This window comes from Myxocyprinus asiaticus, chromosome 4, assembly GCF_019703515.2.
Source record: "Myxocyprinus asiaticus isolate MX2 ecotype Aquarium Trade chromosome 4, UBuf_Myxa_2, whole genome shotgun sequence".
In the NCBI taxonomy this organism is placed as follows: domain Eukaryota; kingdom Metazoa; phylum Chordata; class Actinopteri; order Cypriniformes; family Catostomidae; genus Myxocyprinus; species Myxocyprinus asiaticus.
Window position 1 is genome coordinate 33,313,431 of NC_059347.1, and position 21,810 is coordinate 33,335,240.

General features: G+C 40.7%; 1 protein-coding gene and 1 pseudogene across 1 annotated transcript; one reads left to right on the plus strand and one right to left on the minus strand.

Moving 5' to 3' along the window:
* The first annotated feature begins 1,238 nt into the window (after window positions 1-1,238).
* Window positions 1,239-7,076, plus strand: LOC127439745 (uncharacterized; annotated as a pseudogene).
* Window positions 7,077-8,892: 1,816 nt separating this feature from the next.
* On the minus strand, window positions 8,893-13,778 carry LOC127431647 (NF-kappa-B inhibitor alpha-like). Its single transcript, XM_051682180.1, has 6 exons — window positions 12,933-13,778; window positions 12,686-12,803; window positions 12,024-12,228; window positions 11,808-11,896; window positions 11,416-11,652; window positions 8,893-11,320 (listed from the first exon to the last, which is right to left on the minus strand). The coding sequence occupies exons 1-6, from the start codon at window positions 13,391-13,393 to the stop codon at window positions 11,276-11,278; spliced, it is 1,155 nt and encodes a 384-aa protein (XP_051538140.1). The 5' UTR covers window positions 13,394-13,778; the 3' UTR covers window positions 8,893-11,275.
* Window positions 13,779-21,810: the final 8,032 nt, after the last annotated feature.

Genomic DNA, 21,810 nt, shown 5'->3' on the forward strand with positions numbered 1-21,810 from the left:
ATAACAGAGGTTTCCAGTTCTGTCTTTATCTCTAACAAAAAGTATTCAGACCCATACTTTATAGGGGGAACATCAGGACCGTTTGACATTGATATTCGTCCTTTCTCAGACACAGCATATATTGTATGTGTGTGTGCGTGTGTGTGTGTTCAGGCACTGTCTACCTGTATGATACTTGGTCACTGTGGTATTGCATGTTTATAGTAAACTCTGTGCAGTTCTGTCCCTCTAGCTTGCTCACACAGAGAGCAAGCACTGACTAGACAAATTTATTCTAAACAGTTTCCATGAATACAGGCAAAACACAGTTTCACATGTCCCTGCAGTGCATATATACATTGAGGGAAAGAGTGAGAGAGAAACTCTAGGAGTTGTATTTGTTAGAATTTGCTTGCATAAACATTTGCTATAATTCTATAATTGTTTTTGTTATTTTGTTATAAGTTAATGGCTAATTTTAATGTGCATTATTATTGTTTTTCTTGGATGTGAAAATAAATACTTATAAACCAAATAAATATACAGTATGTTAAAAAACAAACAAATCTGCAATTGTGCTCTGAGTGACCTCCCTGAGTGACCTGACCTCCTTATACAGAAAGCTCCTACTGTGACCTTTATAAGCAATACTGACATGCTCATTACCGTTCAGCACCAAAGAGCCCCTACCTCCACCCTCCTGTTCTAATCTATAAATACAGGTGTTTGTGTTCCTGCCTAAGTTGCTTTTTCAATTCACTTGTCTTTCTCACCTCTTTCTTTTGGAATATGGCAGAATCAGACTACCTTGACCACAACTGCCCCCTCTGTGCAGACACCCAATGAGGCCCTGTGACCATACCCTGTGGAGACACCTTCTGCCTGGATTAAGACCTACTGGGACCATTCGGACCACCTTGGTGTGCACAGTTTTCCGCAGTGCCAGACGACCTTCACTCCTCGCCCCATTCTTAGACGTACCATACCCAATGTGGGCAATCCAGAGCCTCGCCCACCCTTGCGTGAGCTCACCCTGTACATTAAACGGGATGCGCTGTGTGATTTCTGTACTGGCTGGCATTACTGCGAGACACACATTAAACCTCATTTAGAGTTGGCCACATTTAAATGACACAAATTGGTGGACGAGACAGGACACCTGGATCGAAAGATCTGTCCACAGCATGAAAAATTATTAGAACTTTCCTACCGCTCAGACCAGATGTGCATCTGTGTTCTTTGTACAGTAAGAGAACAACATGAGGGTGAGTAAATGATGACAGAATTTTCATTTTTGGTGAACTATCCCTTTAACAAAAAACAAACAAACAAAAAAACTGTATTGTAAAAATAATTTGGGACAAGTTAATGATTGGATCCGTCACCCTATCACACTGTCCAAAAATTCTGATATAAGACTAACTGATATTGAGTGTAAACACTACCCAGTTTGAGTATTATTCATCTACCTGGGTAAATATTTTGTCAAGCATACAGTTCTTGTAATGAAGCAATGAACCCAGATATCTTTGTTTCTGCATGTTTGTTTGTGTGTGATTATAGAAAGTGTTGGTGGTGATTCAGCCAAAGGTTTAGTACATTATTCAGGTTCGAATGAAAGAACTGCAAGAACTCAAAGACACAATGTTGATGTTCTCAAGGTTAGTCCACTCAGGACTCAGGAGAGTTCAAATGAAGCTTTGGGACAAAATATTTCTCACTTTTGTGTAATATAGGTGTAATTACAGCACTATAACTCTCATTTTTCAGAAATATCCTAAATTAAAAAACCAAACCATGACCTAGACAAAAATTAAATCACAGTATTGGCCAGGGCAATAACATCTTTGGAATTTTCCAAAATATTGATGTATTGATCAGTATTGAATATTTGGTTACATCCTTGGTATTGACCAAATATGATGGGTTATATGTTGGTAAATGCAACAGTTTAGCAGTCTGTAGACTTGCTGTGTCAGTCTAAACCATGGAAGGACATGGCATACTCCAAAGAACATCAGAGTAAGTATCAACATGATGTAACAGGCATTGTCACAAATTCAAAGTAACCAAACAGCTGACAATAAAAAATACTATTATAAGTACCATAACAAGTTCTCAGCTTCATCAAAGGCAAAACAGCTTGGAGTCTTTATTGTTTAATGTGAATCTTGGTTAGAAATGCACCAAGTATTTTTCCCCCATTTAAAACAAGCTTTAAGACTAAAGAGTAAGTAAGATAGATGTCAGTATAAAGTCCAAGACCACTGTGACATACACTATATTGCCAAAAGTATTCGCTCACCCATCCAAATAATTGAATTCAGGTGTTCCAATCACTTCCATGGCCACAGGTGTATAAAATGAAGCACCTAGGCATGCAGACTGCTTCTACAAACATTTGTGAAAGAATGGGCCGCTCTCAGGAGCTCAGTGAATTCCAGCGTGGTACTGTGATAGGATGCCACCTGTGCAACAAGTCCAGTCATGAAATTTCCTCGCTACTAAATATTCCACAGTCAACTGTCAGTGGTATTATAACAAAGTGGAAGCGATTGGGAATGACAGCAACTCAGCCACGAAGTGGTAGGCCACGTAAAATGACAGAGCGGGGTCAGCGGATGCTGAGGCACATAGTGCGCAGAGATCGCCAACTTTCTGCAGAGTCAATCGCTACAGACCTCCAAAGTTCATGTGGCCTTCAGATTAGCTCAAGAACAGTGCGTAGAGAGCTTCATGGAATGGGTTTCCATGGCCGAGCAGCTGCATCCAAGCCATACATCACCAAGTGCAATGCAAAGCGTCGGATGCAGTGGTGTAAAGCACGCCGCCACTGGACTCTAGAGCAGTGGAGACGCGTTCTCTGGAGTGACGAATCACGCTTCTCCATCTGGCAATCTGATGGACGAGTCTGGGTTTGGCGGTTGCCAGGAGAACGGTACTTGTCTGACTGCATTGTGCCAACTGTGAAGTTTGGTGGAGGGGGGATTATGATGTGGGGTTGTTTTTCAGGAGCTGGGCTTGGCCCCTTAGTTCCAGTGAAAGGAACTCTGAATGCTTCAGCATACCAAGAGATTTTGGACAATTCCATGGTCCCAACTTTGTGGGAACAGTTTGGGGATGACCCCTTCCTGTTCCAACATGACTGCGCACCAGTGCACAAAGCAAGGTCCATAAAGACATGGATGAGCGAGTTTGGTGTGGAAGAACTTGACTGGCCTGCACAGAGTCCTGACCTCAACCCGATAGAGCACCTTTGGGATGAATTAGAGCGAAGACTGCGAGCCAGGCCTTCTCGTCCGACATCAGTGTCTGACCTCACAAATGCGCTTCTGGAAGAATGGTCAAAAATTCCCATAAACACACTCCTAAACCTTGTGGAAAGCCTTCCCAGAAGAGTTGAAGCTGTTATAGCTGCAAAGGGTGGGCCGACGTCATATTAAACCCTATGGATTAAGAATGGGATGTCACTTAAATTCATATGCGTCTAAAGGCAGATGAGCGAATACTTTTGGCAATATAGTGTATAAGAGACACCAAAACATACTTAATGTCACATTTATGTGTCATGGTTTTCCCATTCTTTCAAAATAACCTGTGTGTAGGGTAGACACCCTGACTGTGTGATTGTTGCTCTCTGCTGCACATTCTCTGTAGGGAAATGCACAGCAGGCACAGACAGACAGTGATAAAATCTTCAGCAAGATGTTACAGGCAGTAGAGCGATGGCATGCTGAGATTAGCCAGCTCATACAGGCCAACCTGCAGGCATCCAAGGCTCAGGTGTGTACACATTGCATTTAGGTGTCAATTAATTAAATTAAGTCAAGCATTAATTAATTTAAAACCGCAGCCTGTTACAGAAGAACTGTGGTCAGCTTCCATTTTTCTAGTTGGAAAAAATGTAATATTGTTTATTAAGTAATTGTTTGTTACAGCCCAGACTCCAATATTAATTTAAATGTAAAGTAGAGCCAAATCCAAATTTAAACTGATATGTTCAGTGTCTATGATTTTTTAACCCCCCTTTGTCAATGTATTGCTTAAGCTCATACTTTACATAATGTATCTTTAATATACCTACAAGCTCAGGGTTACATAGAGAGACTTGAACAAGAGATCATGGAGCTTCAGAAGAGAGTTGCTGAACTACATCAGATACTTGAAACAGAGGACACCATTCATTTTCTGCAGGTACAGAAATATAAAGATATATAGCAACCACTTAGATACGAGTTTACATAATAAATCAAATGAATGAATATATATATAAAAAAAACAAAAAAAACACAGATGGTTTTTCCTGTGCGTTTCTATGGTCTGGTTCTGTGGCCTCCACCCGTCCATGTCATTACACTGAGTTTATGTAGCCTTAATTAAATGTATCAGTTGTATCATGATCTATTATTTGTATTATGTTAGTGATCATCATTATCTTTCTGAATTTCCATCATTTAGAAAGTTGAAATCAATTGGCTAGCCTGACTGGATATTTAAATTCTGGACCATTGTCTGGTGACGCAAATGATGAGAAAACAACTTATCAACAAACATCAGTTTTTTTTTGTGTGTGTGTGTGTGTGTCTTATTTAAGTGGAATTGTTCCCACACTGTGCTCATAAACCCAGAGTTTTCCTTCAGTGAGATCACCAAGACTGTCTCTGACATGAAAGAACACCTGGACAACATCTGCAAAAAAGAGCCGGGGAACATTTCCAAACGAGGTAATTACAAAACTAACAACCTCAGTAACTACTAAAGATTTTAACCACTGAGAGACAGAGGAAAAGACATGCAAATTTTCATTTTTGTGTAGCTTTCTGACACAAGAAATGGCATTACTCAAAGTATACAGTGGTTCAGAATAGATTATGTATGTAAATGTAAACAATGATGCAGGCAGTATCCTACACACAAAACAATATATTTTATTCACTATTCATTCATGGATTTGCATTTTCATAAAAACTGTTTCGTTGTAGTGAGTGGCACCTCTGTCTATGTCCTGATTCCGAGATCTGGAGGGCATTTGAATGGTAAGAAGAATTTCCTTTACAATAGAATAGAATATAGTATTCTGAGTAGAATACATGTGTGCAACAGAAAAAGCTGTGGTAATTTATGTGCTGCTTATACTGTATTTTTCAGCTCCGCTAAGAGCTGACTTCCAAGAGCCTAAAACCAGATTGGATTTCCTCAGAAGTAAATCAATGGTCAATTCCACAGCATTAATCTAATTATCTTTTTGGATATTATCATTCTCTTCACTTTAGAGATTAAAATATTTTGGTTAGATTTCCCCCATCTATATTTCTGCTATGTGCTAAATGAGCCTTTTTTTTTCTAATTTTATTCCCTTTTCTCCCCAATTTGGCATGCCCAATTCTGACTGTTTACTAGGTCCTCGTGGTGGCGCGGTTACTCACCTCATTCCAGATGGCAGAGGAAAAGTCTCGGTTGCCTCCACTTTTGTTTTGTTCTGCAAGGGGATTTTTGACCAGCTACTCACTAAGGGGCCGTTTACACAACAACGTATTCAACTAAAAACAGAAAACTTTTTATGCGTTTTAGCTGTTCGTTTACACGACAACGGCGTTTTGGGGCCTGAAAAGCAAACTTTTGAAAACGGGTTTCAAAGTGCAAGTTTTTGAAAACGATGCCGTTATCTTCTCTGTGTAAACATACAAAACGTGAATTTGTGAAAACTATGAGGTCATGCGCATGCGTATTACATGTTATATAAAGAATGATGGATTGACAGGCATCAATTTGAGATGTATAATTATCAATATGAATACTGGTGTTTGTGCAAATAACAATAATCAACAATTCATTCATTTGGAGTGTTTTGTATGGAGTGTGAACATTGTACATTAGGCAGAACCTGCAATTTGATAATCTTGAAATTAATGTATGGATTCAGATGGGAAAAATGTATTTGTATTTTAAATGTTATTTATTTACATAATTTTATTTGATGTACCTTTACCCTGCAATTCATTCACCCACCGCTTATGTATATAGCCTATAGACAGAGATGTGATGCCATGTACAGTCTTCAATGATATGCTTAGAATATGAAAACATGAGGCAGTGAAAATGCATGTTAGATCCAGTGTACACAAGACCTCTCTTTCCATCAGAAGATATCCATATATCAGAGTTCTGTCTGATATCCAAAACCAGTCAACATCAACAGCTTGTTACATTAACTTACTCTCCTACCAGCCCAAGAGTCAGCAGGGGGAATACAGAATAAGGCAGGAGACGAAGTGATGGCAAAAATGAGTAGTTTATTGAATAATCTTGAGAGTTCAGTCTATAGGCATGCACGCGAGACATTCAAAACTACAATAGCGGACTACAGGACTGTGTTTGTGGTGCTCAAGATTTTGAGTTTATTGACGCTTCTCCAGCAAAGTGTAGATTTACTGCATCACTACTACGACCAGCGATTGCCAACTTCATTGTTTGTATTCTTGAAGTTGTATTCATCGCTCTGTGGAAGAATGCCTGGCACAATAAGATGAATATTGATCTGCCAGGTGCAGTTCGTGCCTCACGGATCGGTGTTTACCTGGATTACGCTGGAGGTTCTGTGTCCTTTTATGCTGTGTCTGAGACAATGGAGCTCATCCACAAATTCCAGACTAAGTTCTCAGAACCGCTTTATGCTGGGTTTGGTCTTGGATCATCTGTAACTGTGCATGCTGGAGAAGAACTACCGAACATACCACTGAATTCTGAGCTGACCTTTGTCCCAGACCCTGTTGGAAGGGTCAACAGGCCTAGGCAGAATCTGAATCGATATTTTTGTATATCCGTCTTTAATAAAAATGAAAAATCATATTGTATTTATGAACACATTTTATCAGTGGGGCAAGTGAGGCGGTCACTTAACTGAACTGATCATGGTATTCTAAAGATTCTCATCATGTTAGAACCGTGGCAGAGTGGGCAATGCAAGTGCCTGCAACATATAAATAACCATTGACTCAATGGGATACAGGTTTGAATCTTGTCCCGATTGCATTCCTCATCTCTTTCCCCAATGGTTTCCTATTTCTCTTAATATGTCATGTCCTTAAAAGACATTAAAAAGCCCATAATTAAAACAAAATGTTTTCTTTACAGACCCTGTTCTGCATTTTTATTTTATCAATTTTATGGAAAGTCTTGAATAAAATGAAAATCTGTCATTTACTCACCCTCATGTTGTTCAAAACTTATGACTTATTTTCTTTTGTGAAACACAAAAGGAGATATTAGGCAGAATGACAGCCTCAATCACTCTTCACTTTCATTGCATGAAAGTTAATTGTGACCGAGGCTGTCAGCCCCTAACAGTCTCCATAACATGTTTTGGTTTTGTGTTCCATAGAAGAAAGTCACTTGGATTTGAAACAACATAAGTGTAAATTATGACAGAATTTTCAGTTTTGGGTGCACTATACCTCGTGGCTCACTTTGTTAATCAAACAAGATCAAATAATTTATCATTTACCATTTAAGATGTGCATGTGTGTATAAAAGAGGAGACCAGACTGGTTTAAACATCACCATAGGCTAACCTATTCAGGGTAGTCTCTTCTGAATGAAGCTCAGAGTACAGTGCAAAAACTGCAGTCAGTCACATTTAATTTAGTCTGCTATCTGAAGCTTTGTGTTCAGAGAAGACAGAAAATGCATCAGCATCAAGAGGGGTCTGTGTACATTTGAAGTCAGACGTTTACATACACTTAGATTGAAGTCATTAAAACTAATTTTTTAACCACTCCACAGATTTAATATTAGCAAACTATAGTTTTGGCAAGTCGTTTAGGACATCTACTTTGTGCATGACATGAGTCATTTTTCCAACAATTGTTTACAGACAGATTGTTTCACTTTTACTTGTTTCACAAGTATCTATATCCACAGTAAAACAAGTCCTATATCAACATAACCTGAAAGGCTGCTCAGCAAGGAAGAAGCTACTGCTCCAAAACTGCCATAAAAAAGCCACACTACAGTTTGCAAGTGCACATGGGGACAAAGATATTACTTTTTGGAGAAATGTCCTCTGGTCTGATGATTTTTTTTTTTTTTTTTAACTGTTTGGCCATAATGACCATCGTTATGTTTGGAGGCAAAAGGGTGAGGCTTGCAAGCCGAAGAACACCATCCCAACCGTGAAGCATGGGGGGTGGCAGCATCATGTTGTGGGGGTGCTTTGCTGCAGGAGGGACTGGTGTACTTGACAAAATAGATGACATCATGAGGAAGGAAAATTATATGGATATATTGAAGCAACATCTCAAGACATTGCCAGGAAGTTAAAGCTCGGTCACAAATGGGTCTTCCAAATGGATAATGACCCCAAGCATACCTCCAAAATTTTGGTGTCAAAAGGACAACAAAGTCAAGGTATTGGAGTGGCCATCACAAAGCCCTAACCTCAATCCGATAGAGAATTTGTGGGCAGAACTGAAAATGCGTGTGCGAGCAAGGAGTTCTACAAACCTGACTCAAGTTACACCAGTTCTGTCTGGAGGAATGGGCCAAAATTCCAATAACTTATTACAAGAAGCTTGTGGAAGGCTACCCAAAAAGTTTGACCCAAGTTAAACAATTTAAAGGCAATTATACCAAATACGAACAAAGTGTATGTAAACTTCTGACCCACTGGGAATGTGATAAAAGAAATAAAAGCTGAAATAACTCACTCTCTACCATTATTCTGACATTTCACATTCTTAAAATAGTGATCCTAACTGACCTAAAACAGGGAATGTTTTCTAAGATTAAATGTCAGGAATTGTGAAAAACTGAGTTTAAAGTAGTTGGCTAAGGTGTATGTAAACTTCTGACTTCAACTGTATCTTTGTGAGTGATACTAATCATGTGCATTGGACAAACAAATTGATTCAAATCTTCTTATTTAAACTTGTCTGTTTATTGTCCATTTGAATGGTTTTAAGAGGTTTTTAAATCACATCACCCATCACCAAGTAAAGAGAAATATGTACAGGAGAGAAACATCTGTCACTTTATAGCCTTTTTCTTTATACATAGATTAGATGCTTTCAAATGAAAATCCAGGTGCCCCCAAATCAACTGCAAATCTCTATCTTTGAGACATTTATACCCGTTTCAACCCACATTAATTTCCCTCACTCTAAATATAATTTTATGATCTCTTTTTTCTGTCTTTCCCTGACTGTTACTCTGGCCTGGTTTCCTAGAGAACAAGGTCAAGCCTGACATTCTTTAATTACATATTCTCATTAATCTTGTAATTTAAAACAGGACCTCACTTATTCTGTCAACAGTATACAGTCAACTCACAGAGGACAAGTACAGGTAGATCAGGAGCCCTGATTTAGAATATCTGTACCAATTTAAAAAAGCAGGAGATACAATATCACCAACAGAGGGCACCAATCATTATTGGCTAAAAATATACTTTCCTACCCAAAGAAAACAGAAAATCTTAAATAGGCCTATTAATAGGTGACAGGAAATATCCACAACCATCATGCCATCACACAGATCACCATTCACCACTTTTATATCAATTGCAAAAATACCTCAGTCAAATCGGTTCTGTATTTTAAATTATGTAATGAGCCAAAAACAAAAACTGTTGTCATACGTTCGATAATGTAATTTCTAGAAGTCGACCGATATGGGTTTTTTAATGGTCAATGCCGATATCCAAAGAGAAGGGTGGCCAGTAGGCCGATATAATGTCAATATATCACATGATTTAATATAAAAGTAAATGACAAATACATAAATTGGCTAAAAAACAAAACAAAAAAACTTTTATTAAGCATTATGTTTACTCAAACTTGGTAAAAAATTAAAATGGTTAAAAACTAAGATTTTGTGTGTTATGGATGGTAGATAGCAGTTTCTCTTGATTTCTGTTTATTCTTCCCATTTTATTAATGGTTTGCACATAAAGAAATTGTAATACAGTCAGAAGAAGGCAATAACAACCAGCAAACACAAACAGTATGTGCACATTAGTAATCTGATTTTTTCACAAGACCGAATCAAACTTGTATATACAGTGCACAGTCAGTATGACATTTAATTATACTGCAGGTTTGCACACCAGCCTATTTTTATAGTAACACGATGGCACGTTACAACAAAAACTGTGATTAGTCATTTACATGTCTCAGACGCTCCTTAACGTGCAAGCAGGCGATTTTCGGTGTCATTGCAGCTTAAGAAACTAATCGGCCAAACAGGAAAATGTAAAAATAATTTAATAGCTGATCATTTAAAAATATCAAATATCGGCCGATTTACCAGCCTCTGCGATATATCGGTCGACCACTAGTAATTTGGAATGTTTGTTAGATGCATTACAATTCAAACAATATGATAATATCACTGTTAGTTGAATTTCAGATTTGAACACCCCTAGATCTGGAATTTAGGTCTGTTTCGATTTCTGTGCGTTCAAGTTCTGAATTTGTTGTTGTAAAATGGCTTGGTGTATTGTGGGATTCAGTGCTGCTGTTGTTAAGGTGACTATACCTCTGAGAGTGCACTAAACACCTTTAATGTAGTACACACTGATATCTTCTTTGTTACGCATAAAAAGAACACCTTCATCCATGTCTGGTCTACAGTCCATCCAACATATCCACCTCTTGTCTATCTCATGTCTACTAAATTATAAGAAGAAAAAAAAAAAAAAAGCTACCCCCTGTAAATATACACAATGGATAGTTGGAAAGGTTGTCACCATAGAGACACAACAAACAGCCAATATTTGGTATATAAGTAACAACAAGCAATAACCAGTTTATTAAAAACCATTCATTTTCACTTGATTTCCTCACCTAAATTCAGCTAATAATTTAGTTTTAAAAAATAAAGAATGAAAGCCTCTGTGATAATCAGGCGCATCAACACATGTTGTAGCCATAATGAATCTACCCACTAGTCAGAGTATCACAGTTGTGCCACTCGTGTGTAGCGTATACGCGGTGCAAGGAGAGGTTTAACTAAATGAAAAGCTGCCTCCGTTTTTATTGTTTTTAGACATTTTTAAAAGTTTTTGCAAAATGTCAAGCTCATATAACCTGGATCCACCATAAATGTACCTAAATCTCTATGGACTCCATCAGCTTGAACCCAAACCAGCATTCTGAGATCATACTGTACCTTAAAACAAATTACACATGCACACACACACACACACACAAACACAGCAGCCTCCACCAAATATACTCAGACACCACAATGTTTCAGCTGGAGTTGAAAGTGTCTAAATCCAGAGTAGTGTCCGATACAGCTACAGCACCCGCTGTCCATTAATTATGACATCATCAAACTCCTCCTGCGAACAGTACAGAGAAACAATGAGCACAGAAACAAACATTTTTTTTTTTTACAGTGGTGGAGTGTTGGTGAAGGTGTTGATTTGTCTCTAACCTCCTCACTCTCTCTGTACTCCTCTTCCTCTTCATCCTCCTGCGTGTATGTGGCCCCGCTGGCACTAAGTAGGGCCTGCACCTCTTTGTTAGGTCTGTAGAGGGCACAATAGAGTGGGGTGTGGCCTGCATAAGAGCGCTGATTCACCACTGCACCAGCACTCAATAGTAACTCCACTACCGCAGACCTCTGACCTTCTACCGCCCAGTGCAATGGAGACCGACCTGACCCTAAATCCTATGAATAAAATCCAAGAGAATTACCGATTAACCAAGATAAAACACCAATAAGAAATCTGAACTATTAATAAGTTATCATATGACTAAAGAGGGAACTTGTATTCTGTTATCAAAAGTGGCTTTATTTTTAGTGTAATGGTATCAGCCTCTTACCGGCTGATTGGAATCTGCCCCTGCCTCCAGCAGCATTCTGATGATGTCACAATTGCCCTTCAGCACGGCCAGGTGCAGTGCACTCACACCTTAAAGAGAGATGGAGAGTGAAGTAGTCATTAGAAAAGAGAGAAAGGAATATTGATAAAGATGATGAGATAAACAATATAAACCAAGAGAGCCAAAACAAGTTTTTTAGTATATTTGGGTTTGTACCTGCATAATTGGTGACGTTCAAGTGCTCTAGAGGGGTCAGTGTGCAGCTGGTCAACTCTCTCACACACTCTGTGCGAAGCTCTCTTACAGCCAGGTGTAAAGGTGTGTTACCGCCCCTCTCTTGGAGCTCTGCACTGGCCCCACTCCACAAAAGCGCCCGAACACACTCACTTCGGTCTACAATGACTGCTAAATGTAGAGCGGTCTGGCCGAAGAAATAAGAATTACGTTTAAAGGGATAGTTCAACCAAAAAGGAAAACTCTCTCATCATTTACTCACCCTCATGTCATCCCAGATGTGTATGACTTTATTTCTTCTACTGAATACAAACAAAGACTTTTAGAAGAGTATCTCAGCTCTGTAGGTCCATACAACAAAAGTGAATGGGTACCAAAATTTTGAAGCTCTAAAAAGCACATAAAGGCTGCATAAAAGTAATCCATACAACTCCAGTGGTTCAATCCATTTCTTCAGAAGCGATATAATCTGATCAGAGTTGAGATATTCTTCTAAAATCTTTGTGTTCTGCAGAAGAAAGAGAGTCATACACATCTGGGATGGCATGAGGGGTTGTAAATGATGAGAGAATTTTCATTTTCGGGTGGACTATCCCTTTAAAAAGTTGAATGGATAGGTAACACATACAGACTGTGCCATTTACCTGTCCCAAGTCGTTTTGGATGTCCAGGTATGGAGTCCATCTATTGTCCACAGCAATTTCTTCAAGCAGGTACTGAACAAAGCCCCATTGCTCGTGAATCAGCGCCAAATGGAGAACCCTGAGAAACAATTAGAGCGCAAACAGTCAGTCCAGGAAAACCCAATGGCCTTCCAGTTGAAACTGGCACAAAAGTACATGCATTCAAGGAATACCTGTCCAGGTGAACAGAAAAACTGCAGAGACTTACGTGTCACCATCCTCTGACAGAAAGTTGAGCGTGTTGAAGAACTCTTCCCTCCGCTGCCGACCCTCCTCAGAGTTTGACACTGCCAGTCTATCTGTACCTGCAGGCTCGCTCAGGATCATTGAACCGATCCCGTCTAAGAGACTCCCTACGACCGCATCGTCATTAATCGAGTCCCCGATGGCTGAATCGAGCCTCTCTCCGCCGCCAATTGAAAAACAACCCACAGACGTCTTGTTTTCGAGCTCACCTGACGGAGCAGGTGTCCATATCTGCTCGGCCTCGGCGTAAGTAGTAAAAGAACCCTCAAAACCGAGTCCGACTCCGCTTAAAGAGTCCAGCCCGCTGTCACACCAGTCCTCCGGTACAGAGTCCATGCCCCCCCGTTTCTCCATCGCGTAGTTCGGTCCAGGCCGTGCATTCTGTCTCTGAGATTCGTCGTGAAGAGCTTGCGACCCCTCCATTTATATCTGAATCGGCCGTTGTTATGATGTCACCCGTAACAAGAAAAACTGGCTTTGCTAACAAACAACTAACTAATCGACAAGACGGTGCACCGATTTCGCTTCTATCCAGACAAATTCGGTGTGACACTATTGATGTTTTCAGGGGAAGAAAATAAGCTTTTTCTGGACGAATTCCCAAACAACAGCGGCACGCGCTGCTGCACAAGCCTCAGATTCCCTCCATGTCCGGAGCATTATACGACTACAAATTGCTCACCTCGTGAGCCGCTTGCTGTAGTCCACTTTGCCCAGAAAAGGCCGTGTGGCTGCGTAGGTGTTTTCCTGGGGAATTCCCAAAGCCACTCTTGTAACCAGACACCATGGAGCACACACGCACTGCGCATGCGTTCGGATCATCGTCCCAGCCAAAAGAAGACGCGCATGCGTTATGCGCGCTTGATCGTCCCTGCTGCCTTATGGCCATTACTTAGGCTACAACAGTGAAAGTTTGGAAAGGCCGAGGTCGTTGTGCTCAAATATAACAGTAGCTATAAACTCATCCTTTAAGTCATTTTTATTGGAAATTCTTTCCGGAACAATTCTAAAGCATGCTATCTTTTGTTGTCCCATCGAAGTGCCCTGCACTTACTTTCTTTGGGAATTCCACACTGTAGGTTTATTGGGGAATTTGAAATCATTTGAAGGAAAAAAAAAAAAAAGTGAGAAAAAAATGATCAGCTGTCATCAAAAACGGGGCGCAGAAACAGCATTGCCTTTTGTTACAACACTGAATTTTATTTTTAGCACGATTGATTTGCTGTTTGGGCGTGTTAGATTGAGGAGTTACCACTTAATATCTAGATTTAACATTGTTTACATCTTTTATCGTTTACTGCTTTGAAAGGTAAAGTCCTCGCTTTTTTCATAGATGCAGCTTTGGAAAGACAGTGAGTGGCATTTTAATCAGACACCAGGTGGCAGTGTAAATTTCTTTTCTTATCTTTGTTCTCTCTGGTAAACAAAGAAATTAATCCTCACCAATTGACAAGGTGATGTCATTGTTCATGACTTTTATGTCAAAAATTATTATTATTATTATTATTATTTTTACAGTAATCTGCACTAAAATATGTTTTAAGTGTTCATTCATTGAAATTTAATTCTGTTTGATATTTTATTTTAAAACAGTTATTGTTAGGTGACATTGGTTTTATGTTGGGAAATAATATATATATATATAAACAAAAAAACTGAAATATCTTGCTTGCATAAGTATTCAACCCCTGTGCTGTGGAAGCTGCCAGGTTACACCGATGAAAGAAATTGCCCTAACTATTGGCATCCACCTGTGAATCATTAAAGTTGCAGTCACATTTACTGGATAAAAAAACCCATTATTGAAGGATCATTGGTCAGGCTGTGAATCTGAAGGAAAATTAAGACCAAAGAGCATTTCACAGAAGTTAGAGATAAAGTAATAAAAATGTATAGATTAGGGAAAGGGTACAAAATAATATTCAAATGTTTGGATATCCCAGTGAGCATAGTTGAATCAATAATCAGGAAGTGGAAGCTGCACCACACCACCCAGGCACTGCCAAGAAAAGGCCGTCCCTCAAAACTCAGCGCTCTAACAAAAAGGATACTTGTGAGAGAAGCCACAGAGAGGCCAACAGTCACTTTGAAGAAGCTACAGAGTTCAGTGGCTGGGAGTGGAGTAATGGTGCACCAGTCAACCATATCAAGAGCACTGCATAACGCTGGCCTGTATGGGAAGGTGGCAAGAAAGAAGCCATTACTCAAAAAGTACCATCTGAAAGCACTTCTGGAGTTTCCCAGAAAGCATGTGAGTGACCCAGCTGCGATGTGGTAGAAGGTTTTGTAGTCAGATGAGACCAAGATAGAGCTTTTTGGCCAAAACTCAAAGCGCTATGTGTGGCGCAAACCTAACACTCCCTATGTCTCAAGACACACCATCCCTACAATGAAGTATGGTGGTGGCAGCATCATGCTGTGGGGATGCTTCTCATGAGCAGGGACTGGGCATCTTGTTAGAATTGAAGGAAGAATGGATGGAGCAAAATATAGGGAAATACTGCAAGAGAACCTGCTTCAGTCTGCTAAAAAACTGAAGCTTGGGAGGAAATTCACATTTCAGCAGGACAATGATCCCAAGCTCAAGGCCAAAGCAACGAGTGGCTCACGAACAAAAAGATAAATGTCCTACAGTGGCCCAGTCAAAGTCCTGATCTCAATCCTATTGAGAATCTGTAGCACTATTTGAAAATTGCAGTCCACAAGTGTCACCCAACCAACCTGAACAACCTGGAGAAAATCTGCTGAGAAGAATGGGCCAAAATCACTTAGTCACTGTGTGCAAAGCTGGTGCATATGTACCCCAAAAGACTTAAAGCAGTTATTGCAGCAAAAGGTGGCTCGACCAAATATTAATGTGTGGGGGTTGAATACTTATGCAAGCAAGATATTTCAGTTTTTTTTCATAAAAATATTTCCCAACAAAAAAAAAGTCAACTTACAATAATTGATTTTGAGTTTCAGTGTTTTAAAATAAAATATCAATCAGAATGAAATTTCAAGAATTGGTCAGGGGTCTGAATACTTTTGCAAGGCACAGTATATATATATATATATACACACACAGATTTAGCTGTTTCAGAAGGAAATTGGTACTTAAATTTACCAAAATGACATTCAGCTGATCATAAAGTATAGTCAGGACATTACAAACAGCACCATCACTATCTGGAAAAAGTCATTTTTGATCAGATCTAGACAGGCCCCATTTCCAGCAGCCATCACTTCAACACCTTATCCTTGAGTAAGCATGCTAAATGGCTAATTTGGTACTAGAAAAATCACTTGTCATTATATCAAACACAGTTGAAAGCTATTTGGTTTGTTAAATGAAGCTTAATATTGTCTTTGTGTTTGAGTTGCCACAGTATGCAAAGACTGGCATGTCTTAAGGTCAATATTAAGTCAAAAATGGCAAAAAAAAAAAAAAAAAGAAACAGCTTTCTCTAGAAACTCAGTCAATTGTTTTTGTAATGATGTTGGCTGCTGACAATGACAAAGATGAAGAACCCAAGTGCAGTTTATTTACAAAAGTGAATGCCCTAACTATACATGTGAACTAAACATAAACCTGACTTGACATAAACGTGGCCTGACATAAACATCTATACTCACATTCAATACTTGACCAAGACACAATGGAAAACATGAGGCTTAAATACATGGACATGGGGGAACATAAACCAGTGAACAAACAGAACTGATAACAAGATAATTAAACAATAAACCAATGAAAACATGACACATGAACATGGAGGGAAAACAGAAATCACATGACAAGGGAAACAGGAACTAAACATTTCAAAATAAAAGACATGAAATCAACAAAATACACATGACATATCCCCCCCACTAAGGGGTGGCTCCCGACACCCCAACACAAACAAAACACGTAAAACATAACATAAATTCAAAGTTCTGTAGGGAGCTTGTCTTGAGGTGTGGGGCGTGGCAGAGTCCATGGAGGGTGGAGCCATGAGAGGCTCGAGGGGCAGAGCCATGGAAGGTGGAGCCCGGAGAGTAGACGAAGACTCGAAAGGCCAGGGTGGAGCCGATGGTAGGGAGGACCAAGGCGGTGCTAGAGGCTCGGAGGAGCAAGGCGGAGCTGGGGGATTGGAAGACTGAGGTGGAGCCGGTGGGACTGAGGACCAAGGTGGAGCCATAGGGAAGGAGGTCCCTGGTGGAGCTGACAGATCGGAGGGACGAGGCACAGCCAGAGGATCGGAGAGCCAAAGCGGAGCCAGGTGACCAACAGACCAAGGAGGAGCCGGAGGGACGAGGGACCCTGGCAAAGCCGACAGGCTGAAGGACCACAGTGGAGCCGAGGGAACGCAGAGCTGAGGCAATGTCGAGGGACTGACAGGCCAAGGCGAAGTCCAGGGCTCGGAGGGTCCAGGCGGGGTCGGAAGGCCGAAAGTTCCCCTTGCCTGCTCAGGAGAACGAAGGGTGGGTATAAGGGTGGGAACCATCTCCAGGTCCAACTGCTCAGGTGTGGCTGTGACATGGCATGGAGCAGGCTGAGGCGTTGCTGTGACGTGGCATGGAGCAAAAGATGGCGCTAGCTCAGCGACCATGACTAGAAACTCTGGCTTGGCGGCCATGACGTGGACCTCCGGCTCGGCGGCGGCCAAGTCGTGGACCTCCGGCTCGGCGGCGGCCAAGTCGTGGACCTCCGGCTCGGCATCCGCCTCCCCCACAGTGAACATGGAACCAATGATCTGCAGGGCGAGGTCGATATACTGAGCGAGGGTAAGGGTACTCTTACAGCCTGGCATCAGAATGGAGATTGGCTCACTCAGTCCAAACCAGAAACAGTCTTTGAGTGCAACCTCATTAAAGTCCACCTGGATGGCCAGATCGCAAAAGTCCTCCACATAGTCCTCCAGGGGACGATTCCCCTGACGTAGGCACAGAAGCCGAACTGCTGGGTTCATGGTTCGGTCAAGTATTCTGTAACGTGTGCTGGCACTGGCAATGACGAAGATGACATGAAGATGAAGAACCCAAGTGCAGTTTATTTACAATAGTGAATGCCCTAACTATACACGTGAACTAAACATAAACATGAACTTGACATAAACCTGACTTGATATAAACTTGGCTTGACATAAACATGGCCTGACATAAACAACTATACTCACATTCAATACTTGACCAAGACACGATGGAAAACATGAGGCTTAAATACATGGACATGGGGGAACATAAACCAATGAACAAACAGAACTGATAACAAGATAATTAAACAATAAACCAATGAAAACATGACACATGAACATGGAGGGAAAACAGAAATCACATGACAAGGGGGACAGGAACTAAACATTTCAAAATAAAAGACATGAATCAACAAAATACACATGACAGTTTTGAGGAATGAAGGCTATACAATGCTTGAAATTGCCAAAAAACTGAATATTTCATACAAAGGTGTACACTACAGTCTTCAAAGACAAAGGATAACTGGCTCTAACAAGGACAGAACGAGATGTGGAAGGCCAAATGTACAACTAAACAAGAGGATAAGTACATCATTGTCTCTAGTTTGAGAAATAGATGCCTCACATGTCCTCAGCTGACAGCTTCATTGAATTCTACCCACTCAATACCAGTTTCATGTACAACAGTAAAGAGAAGACTCAGGAGTGTAGGCCTTATGGGAAGAATTGCAAAGAAAAAGCCACTTTTGAAACAGAAAATCAAAAAGAAAAGGTTAGTGTTGGCAAAGAAACAGACATTGGACAACAGATAATTGGAAAAGAGTGTTATGGATCTTAACCCTATTGAGCTTTTGTGGGATCAGCTAGACTGTAAGGTGCGTGAGAAGTGCCCGACAAGACTATAGGAAGTGTGGGGTAAAATGTCACCTGAGTATCTGGACAAACTGACAGCTAGAATGCCAAGGATCTGCAAAGCTGTCATTGCTGCACGTGGAGGATTTTTTGATGAGAACTCTTTGAAATAATTTAAGTTCTGAATATTTTTTCAAATTGTAATAGTAATTTTTCATGTTATTAATGTCCTGACTATACCTTGTGATCAGCTGAATGCAACTTTGGTGAATAAAAGTATCAATCTCTTTCCATAAGAACAAAATCTGTATATTATTCCAAAATTTTGGCCGCCAGTGTGTATATATTTATATGTGTGTGTATATATACACTGCTCAAAAAAATTAAGGGAACACTTAAATCACACATTAGATCTCGATGAACGAAATATATATTGAAGATCAAATCTTTACTGTACATTGTGTAATTAGTTCTCAACAAAATTACGTAACAACAGTCAAAACCAAAATCACCAACCGAATGAGGGCTGGATTCAAACTCACACCGAAAATCAAAGTAAACAATTGAAATCACAGACTGTTCCAACTTGGGTAAATTTCATCACGGCAACTCATAATGTGACTCAGTAGTGTGTATGGGCCCCACGTGCCAGTATGCACTCCTGACAACGTCTGGGCATGCTCCTGATGAGACGGCAGATGGTGTCCTGGGGGATCTCCTCCCAGACCTGGATCAGGGCATCAGTGAGCTCCTGGACAGTATGTGGCGCTACTTGGCGGCGTTGGATGCACCAATACATAACGTCCCAAAGGATCTCAATTGGATTTATGTCTGGGGAACGTGAGTGCCAGTCAATGGCATCAGTGCCTTCATCATCCAGGAACTGCCTACACACTCTGGCCACATGAGGCCGGGCATTGTCCTGCACCAGGAGGAACCCAGGGCCCACTGCACCAGCGTAAGTTCTGACGATGGGTCTGAGGATTTCACAGCAGTCCGGGTACCATTGGCTAGCATGTGGAGGTCTGTACGACCCTCCAAGGATATGCCTCCCCAGACCATCACTGACCCATCACCAAACCGGTCATGCTGGATGATGTTGCAGGCAGCATAATGTTCACCACGGCGTCTCCAGACTCTTTCACGTCTGTCACATGTGCTCAGTGTGAACCTGCTCTCATCTGTGAAGAGAACGTGGCGGCAATGGCGGACCTGCCAATTCTGGTGTTCTCTGGCGAATGCCAATCGAGCTGCACAGTGCTGGGCTGTAAGCACAGGTCCCACTAGAGGACGTCAGGCCCTCATGCCACCCTCATGGAGTCTGTTTCTGACAGTTTGGTCAGAAACATGCACACCAGTAGCCCAATGGAGGTCATTTTGTAGGGCTCTGGCAGTGCTCCTCCTGTTCCTCCTCGCACAAAGGAGCAGATACCGGTCCTGCTGCTGGGTTAATGTTCTATGGCCCTGTCCAGCTCTCCTCGTGTAACGGCCTGTCTCTTGGTATCTCCTCCATGCTCTTGAGACTGTACTGGGAGACACAGCAAACCTTCTTGTGAAGGCACGTATGGATGTGCCATCCTGGAGGAGCCGGACTACCTGTGCAACCTGAATGGGCTGCAGGTGCCACCTCATGCTACCAGTAGTGACAAGGACACTAGCAAAATGCGAAACTAGAGAAGAATCAGTCAGGAAGGATAAGGAGAGAGCAATTGTCTGTGGCCACCATCTGCAAAACCATTCCCTTTTTGGGGGTTGTCTTGCTTTTGCCTCTCCAGTGCACCTGTTGTCACTTTTATTTGCACCAAAACAGATGACATTGATTCACAATCGCTTAGGCTTCCTAACTGGACAGATTGATATCCCTGAAGTTTAACTGACTTGGTATTATACTGTGATGATTACGTGTTCCTTTAATTTTGCCAAGTGTTCACATGTACACAAGGAATTTCTTTGGTGATAGGAAAAACAAAGGAACAGAACATTTCAGTGAGACACAGACATACAAGTAATAGGGCATATAACAGAATGGCATATGTACATGTGCAAGTGGTAATGTATGTGCAAGGTAGGGGTTTGTACATTTATTGAATTAAATATTTAAATGTACATATGTACATGAGATATGTATTTAAATTATTGTACAGGCTTGTAGTTCCAGCTCTGCTTCATTGGTCCATCTCTTTACAGTCCTTACTACAGGCTTAGCTGATTTTAGTTTCTGCTTGTAGGTCGGGAGAAGATGAACCAGACCTTGATCGGAGTGTCCTAAAACTGCACGTGGGATTGAGCGATATGCATCCTTTACAGTGGTGTAGAAGTGGTCCAATATATTTCTTTCTCTGGTGGGGCATGTGATGTGTTGTTTATATTTTGGGAGTTCACGGGTGAGGTTAGCTTTATTAAAATCTCCCAGAATAATGATAAGAGAGTCCTTTTTTAAGAGAGATAAGAGAGGCTGTTGTTGTTCCTAACCAAGAAATGAACTGAAAAAAATAGTTTGAGGCAAGGACATATTTTTTTCTGTCCTGAGTTAAAATGTCTTAATCATAAGTCACAAGTGCCACTGTACATCGAGGGAGGGATGATTCAGAGTGACTCTGCATCTAAATGGAGTGATGCAAGAAAGAGTCATTGGATGTATAAAGGAGAGGTGTTTTGAAGGTTAGTGTGGGGTGTTATTGGGATTTGAATGGATTGTTGACAGAGAGGAGCTTAATAAAGTTCTTCTCTCTCCCACGGTCTATCTCTTTCTATAGCTTTCTGTGTATATTGCATATCTGCATTGCATTTTTTTGTTCAGGAGGAATGACTCCTTATGCCTTATAAGAAACCCGCTCCCTTACCCATTCATCTCCTTTAAGGAGAGAGAGAATGAGTGTAAAAAACAAATTATGGTTGAATCTGACAAAAACATGTCCAGGACACAATTCACCGCAAAATCAAAAGTAATATAAGAAATGAAATTTTTCATCAAGGAAATGAAGCCTATTTTTTGCACACATAGTGATAAAAAATAAATACGTATTGTATACCTTAAATGCACTAGAA

Excerpts from the sequence above, each read along its gene's own strand:
- LOC127431647 (XM_051682180.1), bottom strand. The coding sequence starts at position 13,393 with ATGGAGGGGTCGCAAGCTCTTCACGACGAATCTCAGAGACAGAATGCA. Across the intron at positions 11,897-12,023 it reads GAACGTCACCAATTATGCAG|GTGTGAGTGCACTGCACCTG; the intron begins GTACAAACCCAA and ends TCTCTCTTTAAG. Across the intron at positions 11,653-11,807 it reads GGGCAGATTCCAATCAGCCG|GATTTAGGGTCAGGTCGGTC; the intron begins GTAAGAGGCTGA and ends TTTTATTCATAG.